General features: G+C 38.3%; 1 protein-coding gene across 2 annotated transcripts in view; it reads left to right on the forward strand.

Moving 5' to 3' along the window:
• The window catches only part of LOC306865477 (kinase suppressor of Ras 1-like), a gene marked incomplete at both ends in the record, with an annotated part of 33,575 nt that extends 13,129 nt beyond the window's left edge, over positions 1 to 20,446 (forward strand). The window contains 18 exons of one of the 2 annotated variants that reach the window (XM_079410086.1): positions 3,528 to 3,668; positions 8,853 to 9,000; positions 9,074 to 9,545; positions 10,464 to 10,639; positions 11,058 to 11,127; positions 11,232 to 11,315; positions 12,010 to 12,071; positions 12,158 to 12,267; positions 12,430 to 12,598; positions 12,847 to 12,888; positions 13,630 to 13,678; positions 13,777 to 13,840; positions 14,017 to 14,498; positions 14,575 to 14,671; positions 17,726 to 17,859; positions 18,279 to 18,410; positions 18,491 to 18,626; positions 19,262 to 19,408. In XM_079410086.1, coding sequence (XP_079266212.1) covers positions 3,528 to 3,668; positions 8,853 to 9,000; positions 9,074 to 9,545; positions 10,464 to 10,639; positions 11,058 to 11,127; positions 11,232 to 11,315; positions 12,010 to 12,071; positions 12,158 to 12,267; positions 12,430 to 12,598; positions 12,847 to 12,888; positions 13,630 to 13,678; positions 13,777 to 13,840; positions 14,017 to 14,498; positions 14,575 to 14,671; positions 17,726 to 17,859; positions 18,279 to 18,410; positions 18,491 to 18,626; positions 19,262 to 19,408 — 2,715 coding nt within the window. Of the gene's footprint in view, positions 1 to 3,527; positions 3,669 to 8,852; positions 9,001 to 9,073; positions 9,546 to 10,463; positions 10,640 to 11,057; positions 11,128 to 11,231; positions 11,316 to 12,009; positions 12,072 to 12,157; positions 12,268 to 12,429; positions 12,599 to 12,846; positions 12,889 to 13,629; positions 13,679 to 13,776; positions 13,841 to 14,016; positions 14,499 to 14,574; positions 14,672 to 17,725; positions 17,860 to 18,278; positions 18,411 to 18,490; positions 18,627 to 19,261; positions 19,409 to 20,322 lie in introns of those variants that run through there. The other variant, XM_079410085.1, reaches the window with a different exon arrangement.

A 20,446-nucleotide genomic window follows, 5' to 3' on the forward strand; every position in this document is an offset into this window, starting at 1 on the left:
ATAGCACCTTGATAATGGCTATAAAATAGAGCTTTTTAGCTGGAAATGGTTCAGGATTCTCTTGTGTGTAGTGTGCAGTATGTGAGCATCGGATGAGACCTTGTGCTGTTGAACAGTTGTGAGGCTTTTTTGTTAATGCTGAAATCTGAGCGCTGTTAAAAACTCAGACCTCAAGCACTTGACACAAATTTTCATATTGACTGCGATGGATAAAAGCTTTTGAATGGCAGTTGAGCTTTATTGAGTGGAGTGCTCACTGTCCTCTGTGTAATTAGCATTTAGCTGTTAGCAACGGAGCTTTAATTGCTTGTTTATTGGCTCTGACCTCCCACAACGTGCTTTCGGTTCCTTATCCTCCTACGCGTGTGACCCCTGACCCCAGCTGGTGTTTATACTGCCGTCTGCTATGAGATGCTCGCCTGCAGTGCGCGGGTCCTTTTGTTGGCGTCTGCCGCGACAGTGTGCTCAAGGTCTTTTTATTTTTTACTGAAATATGCGTGTGTGAGTATGTGTACAAAAGAGTGCGTTTGTAAGCTGATGGCTCTTGAGAGGTTGTCATTGAAGCTCTGATTCACCTGTTGAGGTACTGGTTTCTCTCAGGGCCGTGTGTGCGTGTATGTAACGGAGATAAAGACTGAGAACTTTCAGCCAGAAAATCCCCAGCACAAAGATCTGATCATTGCATTAACACAAAGGCCTTTAAACAGAGCACAAATTGAGTGTAGTTTTAGTATGCAATGATCAGTTTGAGAACGTAGGCATCATTTCAAATAACAGGTAACGATTTGATAATGTATGTATCATTTTGAATATATGAGTGACTTAAGTAAGGATCTGTTTGAGTATGTATGGATCATTATGAGTGGTGTGGACTTACATTTGATTATCATTTAATTACAGGGTTAATTTTAGTATGTAAGAATCCGTTTGAATATTGACTATTTTTGTAATTAGTTTTTGGGATCAGTTTGATTATATGGGGCCCATTTTAAATATCTAAGGACCAGTTTGAGTATATAGTGATTAGTTTGTGTATGCTAGGGATTAGTATAAGTATGTAGGCATCATTTTAAGTATATAATGATTATTTTGAGTGTTTAGTGATCAGTCTGAGAATACAGGGATCAGTTCAAGCATGTGGACTTGATTTCAAGTATATAGAGATCAGTTTGAGTATGCAAGGGATCAGTCTGAGTATACAGGAATCAGTTTAAGAATATAGACATCATTTTAAGTATATATTGATTGGTTTGAGAATTTAGTGGTCTAAGTATGCAGGGATCAGTTTAAGTATGTAGGCATTATTTTAAGTATGTAATGATTAGTTTGACTATTTAGTGATCAGTCTGAGTATACAGTTCAAGCATGTGGCCTTGAATTATATAGAAATCAGTTTGAGTATGCAAGGAATCGGTCTGAGTATACAGACTGAGTGTACATCAATTTAAGTATAAATTGATTGGTTTCAGTATTTATTGATCCGTCTGAGTACAAAGGAATCAATTGAAGTGTGCGGGCATCATTTTAGCTATAAAAGATCAGTTTGAGTATATAGTGAGCAGTCTAAGTATGCCAGGGATCAGTTTAAGTATGTAGGCATCATTTTAAGTAAATAAAGAGCAGTTTTCATATTTAGGGATCGTTTTACATGGGCGTGATTTTGAATGTATAAAGATCCATTTGACTAAGTTTGATTTTATTGTGATCATCAGTGAATGAGAGAATAAGTTTGAGTTTGAGTACACAGGGATCAGTATAAAGTATAAAGATGAGTTTTGGTATGTGAGGGTAATTTCGCATATGTTACGTATGTCAGATTAAATGTATAAAATCAATTGGGATATGATTTTGGCATCAGTTTGAAAATACAAAGGTCTCTTTGAACATGCAGGTAAGATTATACACATCAGTTGATTATGTAGAGATCAGTTTATGTATGCTATGTGTATGTTGGTGTGTCTGGCCACTGCTGTTTAAGCGTGCTCTTCTCATTAAAGCAGTGATTGCAGGCAGCCGCAGTGGGATGGGGGGCGGTGGAGGGGGAAGTGTGAAGGATGACTCGTTTTATGGCCGTCGGCCTCATGGTAACGGGTCTCTGTGCGTCAGTGAGCCGCTGACCTGAACTGTCACAGCAGGTGAGCCCTCCTCTCACCCTACCCCCTCGTTCTCTCTCTCTCTATCCCACTATTTCCCCCTTCTCTTCTTTCTGTCTCACTGCGCTCATCAGCGCTTCTGTTCTGCTGAGGTGTCCATGCGGCCCGTCCAGGAAGCTGGATATAGGAATAGGTGTGGTTTTTTGTGTATCGGTGAATTTGAGGTGGGTCAGCATTCTGCACCAAGCTGGAAAATTCCTCCTGTATAAGCCAGCATGGTTTGTTTGTGAAAGATTTGGGAGCGTGTTTATTATCCAGAACAGGCCAGAATGGGGAGAAATCCTGCAGCCCAGTGCATATGGCGGCATGTACAGCTGGAAGCAGACGTCCACGGCCACGTTCGACGAGACAGACTGCCGTCTTAGCCTCCGTGTGAACTCTGCGTCTCGTGGAGCTGTGATGTCAGAACGCTCCCACCGTCAGCGCAGTGTTCCGATGACACTTGGTTGCCATGCCAGCAGTGCAGTCGCCCCCATGAGGAGGGCTGCAAGCTCCCTTCCATATAATAACAGTTATTTATAGCTGACAGCCCTGTTTGCTGAAGGGGAGCACAAAAAAGAGAGAGGGAGAGAAAATCCAGTCAGATTTCAAACTGCGTGTGTTCTGATGCCGTGTTATTTATCAGACTTGCAGGTGCTGCGATTTAATGGCGACTGATGCTGAAATCTGGCTGATGAGAGACACTGCAGTAATGCATAGCTTTGGATCAGTGTTAATTTTGACATTTGTTACTGATTATTTTATGTACCAGAATAACACTGCTATATCAATGTCAAGAGAAATAAACAGCAAGAAATATCGAAAACCAAAGATAGATGAATAGCATGTAAAGGTTATATATGTCAGTGCGTATATGTAATATGCATGCATGCATATGTATGTGCTTGTATGAATGTGCGTACATATATCCATGAAATGAAAACACGAGTATATATGTAAGCATATATAAGTACCTGTGGAGAGGGTATTCATTTATAAACCAAGAAACAAATACTATAAAATACACTAATACACACAATAAATGAGAGAGCAAAAATAATATAGTCTTTTAATAACATGTTATAGAAGAACATTTTTTGACAGATAAGCTGTTTTAAAATGTAGTTTAGTTGAGTACTGACCTCTACAATTCTTTGAGTTTTCACATCCACGTCAATTAAATCTAAACTGAACTGATTATATGTGCATGTCTGTATTATGTGCATGTGTCCTTTGCGATGTCTATCATGTTCATGTAACAGTTTTCTGATGAGCTGTATGTAAAATCGTCCTTTGGTTGTAAGCGAAACCCGCAGAGGCAATAAAGGCCTCTTACAGACCCCGCCCCCTGACGGCCCCTCCCTCATCTGCTTTGTGCTCTGCTGCCCCCTGCAGGTCAAGCTCATGAAGTACATCTGTAAACAGCTGCAGTGTAAGCGGAAGGTGCCAGACACAGAAAGGCCACTGGGCCTGAACAGCTACCCACGGCTGGAGGACTGGTTACGCACCATCAACGTCAGACCTGAGCTCATAGAGGTAATGTGTATATGTGTTTTTTGGAGGAGAGGGAATATTCCTGTAAATATTCAATACTTTGATAATGTCACCTGTTTTTACACAAAAATGTAATTTATCAATGTAGCAAGGTGATTCTCAGAAAGCCAATCAGAAGTCATATTTGTCTGGATAATATTTCATACCAAAATCAAATAATAATAATAATTTAAAAACATAAAAATAATAATAAATAAGTAATAATAAATAATAAAAAGTCATTATGAAAGTAATATATTTTCAGCTAAATTTGTATATGGTGTTTTTTATGATTGTCATGTAAATATTCATCATTTGATCATGTATATTGTGTGTTTATATAAAGTTTGTATAATGTTTTTGCTTACTAGATATTCAAATTATGAATGTGACAACAAAAAACAAAAAAATGGTTTTATTTGTCCGGATCATATTACACACCATGTGAGCATAAGTATTGGGACAGTTGAACATCAGGCAGATATAAAAGATTAAAAGCTATGATTTAGTTGCAGATCCCTTGCGCACAATAACAGCAGTGAGTCTGTGACCCATAGACATCACCAGACTCTTGGTCTCATCCTTTGAAATACTTTTCCCAGCCTTTAATGCAGCCAATTTCTATTGTTGCTTGTTTTGGGGAGTTTCTGCCTTTACTCTCCTCTCCAGCTGGTGAAATTCGTGTTCAATCAGATTTAAATCTGGAGATTGACTTGGGGCAATCTAAGACTTTCCATTTATTTGCCCTTATAAATTCCTTGACTGAACTGGCAGGGTGTTTTGGGTCATTGTCCTGATGCAATATGAAGCACTTCCCAATGAATCTGGTGGCATTTTGTTGAATATTGGTAGGCAAGATGGTTTTGTACCCTTCCAAATTCATTCTGCTACTGTCATCATACATTAAGTCATCAGTAAAGTTGAGAGGGCCTGTTCCAGAGGCAGCCATGCATGCCCATGCCATGACACCACCTCCACCATGCTTTACAGATGAGACTGTTTATGTTTGGGATCATTGCAGTTCCCTTTTTTCCTCCACATTTTTGCTTTCCCATCACTTAGATAAAGGTTCATCTTTGTCTCATCGGTCCATAAACACAGCTCCAAAACTCTTCTGGCTCACCTTTGTGCTTTTTTGCAAACTCTAATCTTGCCTTTCTATTTTTGGTGCTGGTCAGAGGTTTGCATCTTGCTGTGTAGCATCTGTAATTCTGAGTCAAAGTCTCCTGAGGACAGTAGATTGTCAGAGCATCACCCCAGCTTTCTGGAAGTTGTTGCTGATTTTACAGACACGTCTTTTAGGATTCATTTTCACAGCTTTTATGATTTGTCTGTCATCAACTACTGTTGTTTTCTCAGCCGATCAGGTCGTTGTTGGTTGCTGGTGTCGCTGGTGGTTTCCAAACTCTTGATTTCTCCATGCCCTTTGTTTTTGCTATAGCTATAATTGACTTCCTCTTTTCTTTTAGCATCCAAATTGCTTCCTTTTCTCTCAAAGTCAGCTCCCTCATCTTCATCCTGGTTTGTGTGTGTCATCATCGAATGCAAGATTCAGAATACAGAAGTAATGGATATAACTGATACGACACATTCCCTGCTTTTAATATCTGAAGAATTAATGCAGCAGGACACAGCTGATCACTTAGAAAGACCTGTGAGGCAACTGTTCAATACTTATGCTCACATCAGATAGAGGGATGAAACTCTAAAAGTGCTGAACTTCTTAGCTGGTAAAACATCTACAGGTCCTTTTCAAAAAATTAGCATATTGTGATAAAGTTCATTATTTTCTGTAATGTACTGATAAACATTAGACTTTCATATATTTTAGATTCATTACACACAACTGAAGTAGTTCAAGCCTTTTATTGTTTTAATATTGATGATTTTGGCATACAGCTCATGAAAACCCAAAATTCCAATCTCAAAAAATTAGCATATTTCATCCGACCAATAAAAGAAAAGTGTTTTTAATACAAAAAAAGTCAACCTTCAAATAATTCTGTTCAGTTATGCACTCAATACTTGGTCAGGAATCCTTTTGCAGAAATGACTGCTTCAATGCGGCGTGGCATGGAGGCAATCAGCCTGTGGCACTGCTGAGGTGTTATGGAGGCCCAGGATGCTTTGATAGCGGCCTTAAGCTTATCCAGAGTGTTGGGTCTTGCGTCTCTCAACTTTCTCTTCACAATATCCCACAGATTCTCTATGGGGTTCAGGTCAGGAGAGTTGGCAGGCCAATTGAGCACAGTAATACCATGGTCAGTAAACCATTTACCAGTGGTTTTGGCACTGTGAGCAGGTGCCAGGTCGTGCTGAAAAATGAAATCATCTCCATAAAGCTTTTCAGCAGATGGAAGCATGAAGTGCTCCAAAATCTCCTGATAGCTAGCTGCATTGACCCTGCCCTTGATAAAACACAGTGGACCAACACCAGCATCACTGACTGTGGGTACTTGACACTGGACTTCAGGCATTTTGGCATTTCCCTCTCCCCAGTCTTCCTCCAGACTCTGGCACCTTGATTTCCGAATGACATGCAAAATTTGCTTTCATCCGAAAAAAGTACTTTGGACCACTGAGCAACAGTCCAGTGCTGCTTCTCTGTAGCCCAGGTCAGGCGCTTCTGCCGCTGTTTCTGGTTCAAAAGTGGCTTGACCTGGGGAATGCGGCACCTGTAGCCCATTTCCTGCACACGCCTGTACACGGTGGCTCTGGATGTTTCTACTCCAGACTCAGTCCACTGCTTCCGCAGGTCCCCCAAGGTCTGGAATCGGTCCTTCTCCACAATCTTCCTCAGGGTCCGGTCACCTCTTCTCGTTGTGCTGCGTTTTCTGCCACACTTTTTCCTTCCCACAGACTTCCCACTGAGGTGCCTTGATACAGCACTCTGGGAACAGCCTATTCGTTCAGAAGTTTCTTTCTGTGTCTTACCCTCTTGCTTGAGGGTGTCAATGATGGCCTTCTGGACAGCAGTCAGGTCGGCAGTCTTACCCATGATTGCGGTTTTGAGTAATGAACCAGGCTGGGAGTTTTTAAAAGCCTCAGGAATCTTTTGCAGGTGTTTAGAGTTAATTAGTTGATTCAGATGATTAGGTTAATAGCTCGTTTAGAGAACCTTTTCATGATATGCTAATTTTTTGAGATAGGAATTTTGGGTTTTCATGAGCTGTATGCCAAAATCATCAATATTAAAACAATAAAAGGCTTGAACTACTTCAGTTGTGTTGTAATGAATCTAAAATATATGAAAGTCTAATGTTTATCAGTACATTACAGAAAATAATTAACTTTATCACAATATGCTAATTTTTTGAAAAGGACCTGTATGTGTTGAATCACCCAATAATAAAATGTGACATTCTGTAGTTTTGTCTCATATTCATGTTTTAGTCATATTTGTAAATGTCTCGACTCCACAGCCAACAGAGCAATTTTGTGTTTACTGTTCCAATACTTTTGGAGGGCACTGTACATATATAATTGTACATATATAATTATAATATACATATATACATATATAATTATAATATTACATATATAATTATAATTATAATATTTTTTTTTTGCAGTGTGAAACACTGTACATATATAATTGTAATATATATATATATATATATATATATATATTATAATTACTAGTAAATTGTTACATGTTACAACGTTTTTTTATAATATTAATAACATAAATGATAGATTTTGTGCAAAGAATATTTATTTAAAATATAATATTTTAAAAGATAATAATAATTATTGGTTATTATTGTATGTAATCTACACTTTTTTTTTTTTTGCTCAAATGTTTGGATTGATTATGTTTTTATGAAAAATGTATGTACATAAAACCAAGATAGTGCTGCCATCGTACATATTAAATATTACAACAAAAGATCCTAAATAGGTGCCCAAATAAACAATCTTCCTCAGATCTTCCTTTTGTAATGTGTGAGGCTGGACTCAGATCTTCTTAGAAAAACAAAAACATATTATTGAGTGAGCAAGGATATGTTTTTTTTTGTGTGTGTGTTTTATGCTTTGTAGTTCAATATCCTTGAGTAAATTAGAAAAGGAATTAGAAAATCTGCTGTTTTTTGGCAGTTTGGCCACAGCCATGTTCCCAGCAGACCCGAGATACACCAACTCTAATTACCCAACATGCTGAGTCGGCCTCTCTTTCTCTCCCTCTGTCTCAGTCTCTGTCTCTGTCTCTGACACTGCTCCATTCCTACATTACATAACATCCATTCTCACAGACTTTTCTCATTTTATTCTGCTCAGCTAAATCAGTTGCATATGTGTGGTATGATACTGTATGTCACATACATGTCATTTCATTTTATAATTGCTTTTCTTACTTCTCCGCATCATATCCTGTGCTCTGCATTATGAATGGCATTAAACATGTCACAAAGCCCAAAAAGAAATCAGTTTGTGAGATTTACTACATATTTACAGTATGATTGTGTGAGTAGTTCAGGAATAATACGTTATTAATATCAGTCCAATGTCACAAGCTACTCACTTCAAATCAGTCACACAGGTTTGTAATTAGGGAATCAGATTAATTAGTTTAAAGAGGTCATGTGTTCTGGGAATTTGAAGAGCTTTATTCACAAGGGAATGCATTGATTGAGGTGAGTGTGTCCTGTTGTATGTGACCTTAAATCACATGAATAACCCTCTAACTGACAGTTAAGAACATGTCAGCATCTTGCTGATGTCTTTAAGAGTGTTTCCTTATTATTTAAGGAGTAAATATGTCAGAATAGACACACAGGCACATGTTTCGCAACATCTAAAAAGAGGCAACATGAAAACATATTTGATGTTTTTGAAAGAAGTCTCTCAGGCTCAACAAAGTTGCATTTATTTGATCAAATATAAAAGTAATCATGTGAAATTGCACACGGAGTCTGAAATTTTTGCCCAATTTTTTTCACACGTTAAAACATAAATACGACATAAATAGGAAAGGATGACGAATACGGAAAAAAAAGTATACGAAAATTTGGGACCAAGTGTGCAAGGACTGTTCACAGTTTATAAACACAAATTATATATAAAAAAAAAAATAATAATAATTTTTTGTCAAAATGTTATTTCCCTCACATTTTTCAGGTTCACATTACAGAAGCATTTTTAAAAAGGTATTTTAGACTGTCATTCTCTTTCTCGGGCTCTTATCAGGCAGTGAACGTGAAGCTGTCATTGGATGCGCTGCTGCAGATGCCCGGCATTCAGGTGAAGGAAACCATGAGACGGCTGGGCTCCAGTTCAGAGGACTGCACCAGGCTGTGTGCTGCCCTCAACTGTTTAAAGAGTGCCTCTGAGTCAGGTGAGTGCTCTTTCCCTGAGATTCACCCAATACTAGATATCTTCTTAATTGACTGTGACTTTATGACCTTCAGGGGAGTTTAAAGAGGACAGCGGTTGTTGGTTCTCCGAGCCCATGAGGCGGGACAGTGGCGGCTTGACACCAGTGGACCAGATTCCGTTACTAGGAGGTTCCCTGCGCCCCCACAGCCCTTCCCCTTTGGCCCGGCCCATGACCACTCCCTCCACCCCCTCTACGCCTCTCACCTCCTGCCCGTACCCCCGCTACATTCTGTCGCTCGGTGAGGCTCACATTTACCACGGTTACGCAGAGAGTCTGACCGACCCCAGCCCGTATTACACCTCCCGTCCCGTCAGACTCCACGGACACACCTCGACTCCACCCATAACCCCGCCCTCCCGGAGGAGACACCGCCTCAAGCCTCCCTGCACTCCTCCTCCACCGTCCCGCAAAGTTCTGCACCTCCTCCCAAACATCTCGATGACCCGCAGCAAGAGCCACGAGAGTCAGCTCGGCCACCGCATTGAAGATACACCCACTAACAAGTAGGTCTTGAGGAAACGGACCACAAAATAGAGACTTCAGATAAGACTCTATAAAAGTATTTAATGTTATAAAGCCTAGTTTATATGTATTACATGTGATAAGTTTCTAAGGCCTAAGATTTTTTCTAATATGGTCCATTTCTAATATGTCAGGAAAACACTTGTATTATCAACAGAGTCATTGACTGTGTTTTCATAAGTCATGCCTGTTTCTATGCAGTGACTAATAGCAATCTGCGATGATGTAAAAACCAATAACGCCAACAATGTGACCACAGATTAAGGACACTCTACTTGCCGGCTGTTTGCTCGATATGGACTTTTCAGCAGCTGATTCTGATATTTAGAGTCCAATATATTAGTCAAAAGTTTGGACATAATTGGCAATTTTTATCTGAACACTTAATAAAAATAAATATATAAATAAATAATGATATTAAATTATGCATACATACAGAATGAATTCCTTTATAAATTAATTTTAATATAATTAATTCTATTAATTGTACTAAATGATGCAGTTGGACTACATAGTGATAGAAATCAGCCAACAAGTGTCCAACATATATGGAAACATCAATTTCCAAACTATATGTTATATTATATTATATTATATTATATGACTAATGTAAAGAGAGAAACGAAGAATACAGAGAGAATACATTATTTTACATTATCATTATCATCATTATTATAAATACATTTTTTGAGGTGTAAATACATTTGGCATTGAATAAATGTTTATTTGACACAATATTTCCTCCAAATTGACAAAAATATTTTTTAAAACAGGAGATGTGCATGTTCATGTTTCATGAAAAATTTACCAAGCAGGCTAAACTTGTGCTATTAATCCCAAATTAGCCAGATAACAGCCGTTTAATTGGCCTGACATTGACTGTCTTTCGTTGTTCCTAGGTGTGTGAAGAAAAACAAGCTGCTTCTGAACGTCCAGATTAATGGAAACGGTTGTGAGGACTCTCCATCTCGCTCGCCCACTCTCTCCGCACGGACCCCTGGGGCAGCACCCGCCACGGCCCCGTACACTTTGCCAGGCACTCCCACACTACAGGAAGAGCACATCGGCCTGCGGAGTGAGTTCAGCAGCACAATTACAGCATTTCAAAGACATGCACGGTTCTTGACTGAGCAGATCTGTAGTTCAAATAGACCAGACTGCAGTGAAGTGCCTGCTGAATGCTGATCAGACTGAGGTCACAGTTCAACCTCTCAGAGTGAAGAGGAAGCTCTCACCTGCGCTCTACACACTCAAATACTCCTGCTATCGCCGATGGTTTTCAGTGAACGGAGTAAATGATTCACCAGCAGCACTTTGTAAAAGCACAGCTGTTTACTGAGAGTTTGCTGCTGAGTCTAGACGAGTGTTTGTTGTGTTTTGGAGGTCCAGTATATCTGGTGGTTTTGTTATGTCTAAAAGCGTGCTGTTTAGAGATACTTAATCAACTGAAGTCTCTCATTTAAACTGTCTCTGTCTGTTCTGTCGCTCTCTAGATAATGTTACCGTCCACCGCAGCTCACCTCAGGCTCTGCGGCGAGACATCGGGCTGGCTGTCACTCACAGGTATCCCCGCCTCCTAGGCTGTCCTTTACTGAACAAAATTGGTGGAAATAATTGTTGAATATTTGTCCCAGAAACAAAGATATTTTGTGTGTGTGTGTTTATAGGTTTTCTACAAAGTCTTGGCTCTCTCAGACATGTCAAGTGTGCCAGAAAAACATGATCTTTGGGGTGAAATGCAAACACTGCAGGTGAGTAAATACAAGTACTTAAAGGCATAGTCCACCCAAAAAAATCATTTTGTCACCCTCATGTTGTTCCAAACCCATGTGACTTACTTTCTTCTTTTGAACATAACTGAAGATATTCTGAATAATTGTTCATAACCGAACAATTTCAGGTCCCATTATTATTTTTTTGTCTATACAGTAAAAATTAGTGGAAACTGAAACTGTTTAGTTACCAACATTTTTCAAAATATCTAAAATATAAAATATTCTTCTTTATTGTTTAGTGTCCAAGTCATATTTCACATCTCGAAAGGGGAAAAAAGAAACTTTATTTTGCATTAAAAATGAAACATTTTAAAGATGCCTTTTTTTTGCAGTGTGAAATTATTTTAATGACAATTAAAAAAAAAACAAATCATTACCAAATTCCCATTGCAGTAGTGCAAAACATATAATCATCTTTATTGTAATAAAGTACTGAAAGTGATCCTGCCTGAATGCAATAATTTTTTTTTTTTTTTTATTAAATTCAGTATAGTAAAAAATACCACATACATTTACAATTATATAATATAATATACTGCATATCATCCATATCATATATTTAGTTTTTATAACCTGTAAATGTTTTGAAAACCACACTCATTTACCACTATTGTCTTTTGTGTTCTCAGAGTAATCTATGAATATCACGTCTCATCTTATCCTCTCATAGGTTAAAGTGTCACAACAAATGCACTAAAGAAGCTCCACCCTGCAGAATCTCCTTCTTTCCCAGTAAGATTCTCTTATCTGTTGCTCAAATATAAGAACATCAATAATGACAGACATGTTTTTCTAATAATTTCATGTGTGTCTCTCAGTCACAAAGATTCGTAGAACTGAGTCTGTACCCTCAGACATTAACAACCCAGTGGACCGTCCACCTGAAGCGCCACAGTTCGGGACGCTACCGAAGGCAATAACAAAGAAGGTACTGGTCCCTGTCTGACAGAATGATATACTAGTATACAGCTTGTCCTGGTTTTGTAGTATGCAGTATATATATTCTCCAGATTATGCAAATCGCGTCATTTTTTTAATAGCATGCAATTAAAAGCAATTCTGCGGGATCAATATGGTTAATTTCTGGCAGGATCAACCTCCAGCGCTGAATCAGCTGGACTCTAGCAGTAATCCATCCTCCACCACTTCCTCTACGCCTTCATCTCCCGCCCCCTTCCAGCAAAGCAATCCTCCAAGTGTAACCCCGCCCCCAAATCCCTCCCCAAAGGGCCACCGTGACAACCGCTTCCACTTTCCAGGTAAGCACCTGTAAACACTGACGCTGCAATAAATGATCACATTAACAAATACTACACTCATACTACAATACATAACACACATCTGCATTAATCCCAGGTAAAAAAAAAAAATTCAGGATTCTTTATCTGCATGTAACACTGTAACTCAACATAAGGCATAATGGGACTTCGCCTCTAACCCCAGACTGTCTCTCTGTCTGCTTCCTGCCTGTCTTCCTCTCTTCCTGTCTTCCTCCTGTGTGGCAAAGCTGCATGTTATTTTCAGCACCGACAGCAGTTCATCTTCCCTGGTGAGTTAACAAACACAGAGTCTGTTATGTTCTTCAGCCCTCATAATGACCTCCAGGATTCAGTGGGGCAAATGCAATAAACAGTTGCACCATCTGAGTGAATTATTTCAGCACAGTTATATAAATGCATTGTTATAATGCATTGTTAATATATAAAGTGTTATAATCAGACATATATTCAGTCTCACATTATGTTGGTGAACAGAAAAGGTAAAAGGTAATTTAATATATTAATAAATACTATAATAGTACACTAAAAACTACATGCTGCTAATGTTATTCTGAAAATAAATTGATGATCCAATAACACCATATTTACAGGTGTAAGAACTATAAAGTGCCTCAAACTTTTTAGCAAGATCTTATTTTTTTCCCATCATTTTATGGATTCCTTGTCTAAAACAATGAAATTCAGCAGATTTTCAGCCATGAAATGGCTTGCATAGTCTCCAGCATGTCATTTTTTTCCAGTCTGCAGTGAACTGAACTGACTTTTACAAATCTGAGTAATGCCTAAAGTAATGTGTTTTGCATGCTAGGCTTTGGTTTGGTTTTGCACAAGTTTATATTTGAGAGATGAGCTGCACCCTGCTGGTGATTTGTGGCGCTGCATGTTACATTGAGCAATAATAATATCAGTAATTCTGTATTGGTACAAATAGAAAAAACATGTTTACAGAGTCAGTGAATTTAACTCTTTCAAACATAATAATCTGGTCAATATTTGTTTGTCTTTCACAGATGTGTGCGGCTCCAGCCTCCTTCATTCAGACGGACTTCCAGTCACAGTGTAAGTAACGGTAAAATTACTGCTCAGAAGCATAAATATACCGCTGCCTGTTCTGCATTCAGTCATAGTGACAGCTAAATGTTTAATTTTATACACAGTAATGAAATCGATCCATCAGTGGAGGAGATGCATGCAGAACAAGACGAGGAAGATGACAGAGAGGTGAGATGCTTGTGGAACTGAATCTAATTTAAAGCTGGAATACAGATGTACTATAAAATCACGTTGTGTATAATAGGCACAGTTTTTCCTCTGTAACCATTAGCAAAGTCAGCAAGATCATGATATAAATTTATTCCAGCACTGCAAACTCATTGTGGTTGGTTCCTCTCATCTAGGAACTTGAGGAAGAAGAAGAGGAAATAGAAGCAGAGGAGGAAGAATATGTAGCAGTGGAGGAGGAAGATGAAGAGCTGGAGGATGAAGAGGAGGAGGATATGGAAGAGCTGAACCACAGCTCAGAAGGAGAGTGTGAAGGAGACGAGCTGGACGACCTGCCCAGCACGCGAGGAGGAACCCACTGGAAAGGTCCCATCTCTCGTAAGGCCAGCCAGACCAGCGTCTACCTGCAGGAGTGGGACATTCCCTTCGAGCAGCTGGATCTCGGTGAGCTCATCGGGAAGGGTCGCTGGGGTCGGGTCCATCGCGGCCGCTGGCACGGGGAGGTGGCCATCCGACTCTTGGAGATCGACGGAAACAACCAGGACCACCTGAAGCTCTTCAAGAAGGAGGTGATGAACTACAGACAGACGCGCCACGAGAACGTCGTCCTCTTCATGGGAGCTTGCATGGCTCCACCTCATCTCGCCATCATTACCAGGTAGTGTCTCAAACATCTGAGTCCGTCAAGCGATCGAGAAATGGTCATTGACAAGCACGTCTTAATTTCCCCACAGCTTCTGCAAAGGCCGGACGTTATATTCTGTCGTGAGGGACACGAAAAACACACTGGACATCAATAAGACTCGGCAGATTGCGCAGGAGATTGTGAAGGTAGTGTTTGGATGTTTATGGGCCGTGTTTCTCAGAAACGCAAGTCATCATAGTTTGGAAGGCTTGTATGGTGGTGAAGAAAGAAAACCAATCTTTTAGTGCTTCTATGACTTTACAGGAAGAGAGGGAAAAACACTGAAAGATTCATTATATTGGTCTGAAGAGAGAAATATGTCAAATTTGCCATCATTGCCTCAGCCATTCTATTGGAAACACTCATGCAGCAGCATTAAATAGTTTTCTGTAATTTAATACTAAGGTACTAAAAGTGTATAGTGTTATAAATGTACACTAGTGGTCAAAAGTTTGGAATAATTAACTTTTTTTATGTTTTTGAAAGAAGTCTCGTGTTCAACAAAGCTGCATTGTTTTATTAGAAAACCATTAAAAACAGTAATGTTGTGAAATAAGCTTAAATTGTTAAAAAAAAACGTTTTCTGTTTGAATATATTTAAAATGTAATTTATTCTTCTGATGGCAAAGCTGAATTTTCATCAGCCATTACTTCAGTATTCTCATAATCCTTTAGAAATTATTTTAATATGCTGATTTGGGGGTCAATTATTGTAAAAAAAATAAAATAATTATTGGTGCTTAATTATTAATAATATTTATTATTATCATTGTTTTACTGCTTAATATTTTTGTGGAAACCATAAATTGTGGATTCTTGGAATAGAAAGTTCAAAAGAACAGCATTTATTTGACAGAAATCTTTTGTAAATCTTTTGAATGGTGTATCACAGTTTCCACAATATATTAAGGAAAAAAAACGAAAAACTTTTTCATCATTAATGGTTATAAGAAATGTTTGGATCATGAAGGATGGTGTGACACTGGGGTAATGGTTGCTAAATATTCAGCTTTGCATCACAGTAATAAAATAATTTATTTTAAAATATATTAAAATTGAAAACAACACGTTTAAGTTGCAATAATTGTCCATAATGTTATCATCAAATATATATATATATATATATATATATATATATATATATATATATATATATATATACACAGTGCCCTCCAAAAATATTGGAACATTAAAGACAAAATTGCTCTGTTGGCTGTGGAGTCGAGACATTTACAAATATGATTAAAAGATGAATATGAGACAAAACTACAGAATGTCACATTTTATTATTAGCCGTTTCAACATATACATGTTTTACCAGCTAAGAAGTTCAGCACTTTTAGAGTTTCATCCCTCTATCTGATGTGAGCATAAGTATTGAACAGTTGCCTCACAGGTCTTTCTAAGTGATCAGCTGTGTCCTGTTGCATTAATTCTTCAGATATTAAAAGCAGGGAATGTGTCGTATCAGTTATATCCATTACTTCTGTATTCTGAATCCTGCATTCGATGATGACACACACAAACCAGGATGAAGATGAGGGAGCTGACTTTGAGAGAAAAGGAAGCAATTTGGATGCTAAAAGAAAAGAGGAAGTCAGTTAGAGCTCTAGCAAAAACAAAGGACATGGAGAAATCAAGAGTTTGGACACCACCAGCGACACCAGCAACCAACAACTACCTGATCGGCTGAGAAAACAACAGTAGTTGATGACAGACAAATCATAAAAGCTGTGAAAATGAATCCTAAAAGATGTGTCTGTAAAATCAGCAACAACTTCCAGAAAGCTGGGGTGATGCTCTGACAATCTACTGTCCTCAGGAGACTTTGACACAGAATTACAGATGCTACACAGCAAGATGCAAACCTCCTGACCAGCACCAAAAATAGAAAGGCAAGATTAGAGTTTTCAAAAAAACACAAAGGTGAGCCAGAAGAGTTTTGGAACTGTGTTTATGGACCGATGAGACAAAGATGAACCTTTATCTAAGTGATGGGAAAGCAAAAATGTGGAGAAAAAAAGGGAACTGCAATGATCCCAAGCATACAGCCTCATCTGTAAAGCATGGTGGAGGTGGTGTCATGGCATGGGCATGCATGGCTGTCTCTGGAACAGGCCCTCTCAACTTTACTGATGACTTAATGTATGATGACAGTAGCAGAATGAATTTGGAAGGGTACAAAACCATCTTTCCTACCAATATACAAGAAAATGCCACCAGATTCATTGGGAAGTGCTTCATATTGCATCAGGACAATGAACCAAAACACCCTGCCAGTTCAGTCAAGGAATTTATAAGGGCAAAGAAATGGAAAGTCTTAGATCGCCCAAGTCAATCTCCAGATTTAAATCTGATTGAACATGAATTGAACAGCTGGAGAGGAGAGTAAAGGCAGAAACTCCCCAAAACAAGCAACAATAGGAATTGGCTGCATTAAAGGCTGGGAAAAGTATTTCAAAGGATGAGACCAAGAGTCTGGTGATGTCTATGGGTCACAGACTCACTGCTGTTATTGTGTGCAAGGGATCTGCAACTAAATAATAGCTTTTAATATTTTATATCTGCCTGATGTTCAACTGTCCCAATACTTATGCTCACAGCAGATAGAGGGATGAAACTCTAAAAGTGCTGTTCTTTTTATTTGGTAAAACATGTATATGTTGAAACGGCTAATAATAAAATGTGACATTCTGTAGTTTTGTCTCATATTCATCTTTTAATCATATTTGCAAATGTCTTGACTCCACAGCCAACAGAGCAATTTTGTCTTTACTGTTCCAATATTTATGGAGGGCACTGTATATACGTATATGTCGTTTTGTCATATATATATATATATATATATATATATATATATATATATATATATATATATATATATATATATATAAATATATATATATATAAATAAATATTATTATTATTATTATTATTATTATTATTAATGTTTTTTTTCATCAAATAAATGCAGTCTAGGTAAGCATAAGAGACTTTAGAAAAACATTAAATAAATCTTAATTAATCCAAACATTTGAGTGTACGTTATTTTATTAAAAAAATTTAAATATGAAAAAACTTTGCTAGATAGATTTACAATGGTAATAACTGTGGAAACGCGTCTGTGAAAGTGGTCAATGTGTTGTGCATGTGTGCGGCTGTATACGATTCAAATCCTACTTGTGTTTCCTGTATTTCAGGGAATGGGCTATCTTCATGCTAAGGGCATCGTTCACAAGGACCTTAAATCAAAAAACGTCTTTCATGACACAAACAAAGTAGTCATCACTGACTTTGGCCTTTTCGGGATCTCTGGAGTGGTTCAGGAGGGCCGGTACGTCACTGCATTAATCTTGATAACATGGATTGTTACTGTAAATTACTGGGGAAGTCGTGGCCTAATGGTTAGAGAGTCGGACTCGTAATCCAAAGGTTGCGGGTTCGAGTCTTGGGCCAGCAGGGATTGTAGGTGGGGGGAGTGAATGTCCAGCGCTCTCTCCACCCTCAATACCACGACTGAGGTGCCCTTGAGCAAGGCACCGAACCCCCAACTGCTCCCCGGGCGCCGCAGCATAAATGGCTGCCCACTGCTCCGGGTGTGTGTTCACGGTGTGTGTGTGTTCACTGCTGTGTGTGTGTTGGATGGGTTAAATGCACAGCACGAATTCTGAGTATGGGTCACCATACTTGGCAGTATGTCACTTCACTTCACTTTTTAAATCAGTGGTTTAAAGGGGTCTGTTGTGTTTTTAGACGTGAAAACGAGCTGAAGCTTCCTCACGGGTGGATCTGTTATTTGGCTCCAGAAATCGTGCGTAAAATGAGTCCCGGAAACAACGAGGACAGACTTCCGTTTTCTAATGCTGCTGATGTTTATGCCTTTGGGTGAGAATTATACTTGACTTCAGACAATTCACCCCCAAATAGTGCTGCGTTGACCTGCCGCCTTATCTGCTCTCTTTCAGCACCATCTGGTACGAGCTGCAGGCGAGAGACTGGCCCATCACCAGTCAGCCCGTAGAGGCTACCATCTGGCAGGTGGGCAGTGGAGAGGGCATCAGGAGGGTCCTGGCAGAGATCAACTTGGGAAAAGAGGTCACGGTGAGTGCCACATTTTTAAGTCTATTTATTATTTGACACATGCTCAGTGGAATGGCAGTGAAGTTATGCTTCTCCACTCCACTTCCCATGCCAAGTGTCCATACTGGGCTTTTTTATAATAATAGTAATAATAATAACAATACTTTTACGTATTATTAAATATCAATTATGAATTATTATTGTTAATTATTAATATTATTAGTTTATTTTGTGCTTTTCCATAGCTCTCTCAAGTACACTTGATCAGTCAGATTAATAAATATAATTAAATTAATGCAGTGAAAAAACTATTGTCAATACAAATTAAAGAATAGTGTCATTTAGAAATAACAGTAATATAGAGAAATAGCATAAAAATAGATCAAAATGAATGTGTCATAGTTTAATATAACTGTATATTTTGCTAACCATTTGTAAATAATGTGAAAATAAATGTATTAATTTCTAAGTCTAAATTCTTTTAATTTCATTTCATGGTTTAGTACTGTAGAAGTTGTGTTTAAGAGAAGCACAAAACACTGTAGAGTGCCACCTTATAATTTGGCCTAAATGAGGTATCTTAGATGTTATCCTTGTAAAAACCATCCAAAGGTCAGCTGTTTGTGCTGACTGCTTGATTCCTGTCTGTCCCACAGGAGATTCTGTCTGCCTGCTGGTCATATGACTCCCGTAATCGGCCAACGTTCACGCAGCTGGCCGACATGCTGGAGAAACTGCCCAAACTCAACCGCCGCCTGTCTCATCCTGGGCACTTCTGGAAGTCTGCAGAGTACGTATCCTAGAATCTAGCACACTGTGAAAAGAGGACAAACAGGTGGTAGAATCCTGCACAGTCTGCAGAAACGACGATAAAGTTGACCTCAGAGACACCGCAATGAATCAAATGTGTTGCTTGCTTGGTTACTTTCTGTCTGACCTTCTCTTCACAGAGTAGAGAGAGTATCTTGTTCAGTCATTATTTTTATCAGCAGCATCTGTCTAACATTCAGAAGAGCAGTATCAGCATTTATAACAGCATAGGTAAACTTTTCAATTAGAAAAATAATCCCATAATCACAACAATTTAATAGCAATACAAATGATGTAAAATAACACACATATATAAAATGATTATTAGTAGTATTTAATGCAAATATAATATAACTTGTTTGTTTGTTTATAATAACAATATTAATAATAGTAATTCTTCTTACTATTAATATTATTCTTCATTGTTTTACTTTTTGAGGTTTTTCTAGTAGTGTTTGCTAGTAATGAACATTTCAGCTTTTTCTAAAACTACATACTACGTAGAATAGAATTATTTCTTCAGCTTGGTCAAGTTTTAGAAGATCTCTTTGTCTGTTTGCACTTGTAACTTTGTTTCAAAACATTCATTATTAATTCTGAAGGTGCATTAAGTAATTGAATTCCAACAATTAAAATGATGCTCTCTTGGACTCTAGTCATAGCTGTGATATTGTGTATATAAAGATGGTCCTTCTCATTTCACTCAGCACTGTAGCTTCCATCTTGAGACCAGTTAAATACTAGGTACTTTATGACAAACAAAAATGACTTGGTGCACCTTTAACAAATTCTTTCTTATTGCTAATTTCCTCTCCAACTGTAAATTCTTAACTGTAGAACTATCAATTTCTCTCTCTAATCTGCTTCTTTTTCTGTTTTTGTCTTTGGTTATTTCTTGTCGTTGTAGGTTGTAGCCGCGTGCCTGAAACATGAGCAATGCAAAACACAATTTCTGGCTCTGCCTTGCATGCCTGCTGAAAGCCTGACCTCTTCTGGATTTACAAACTAACATCGCCTGCTCTTCCGTCTCT

This window comes from Barbus barbus (genome assembly GCF_936440315.1).
Source record: "Barbus barbus genome assembly, chromosome: 47".
NCBI classification, from domain to species: Eukaryota; Metazoa; Chordata; class Actinopteri; order Cypriniformes; family Cyprinidae; genus Barbus; species Barbus barbus.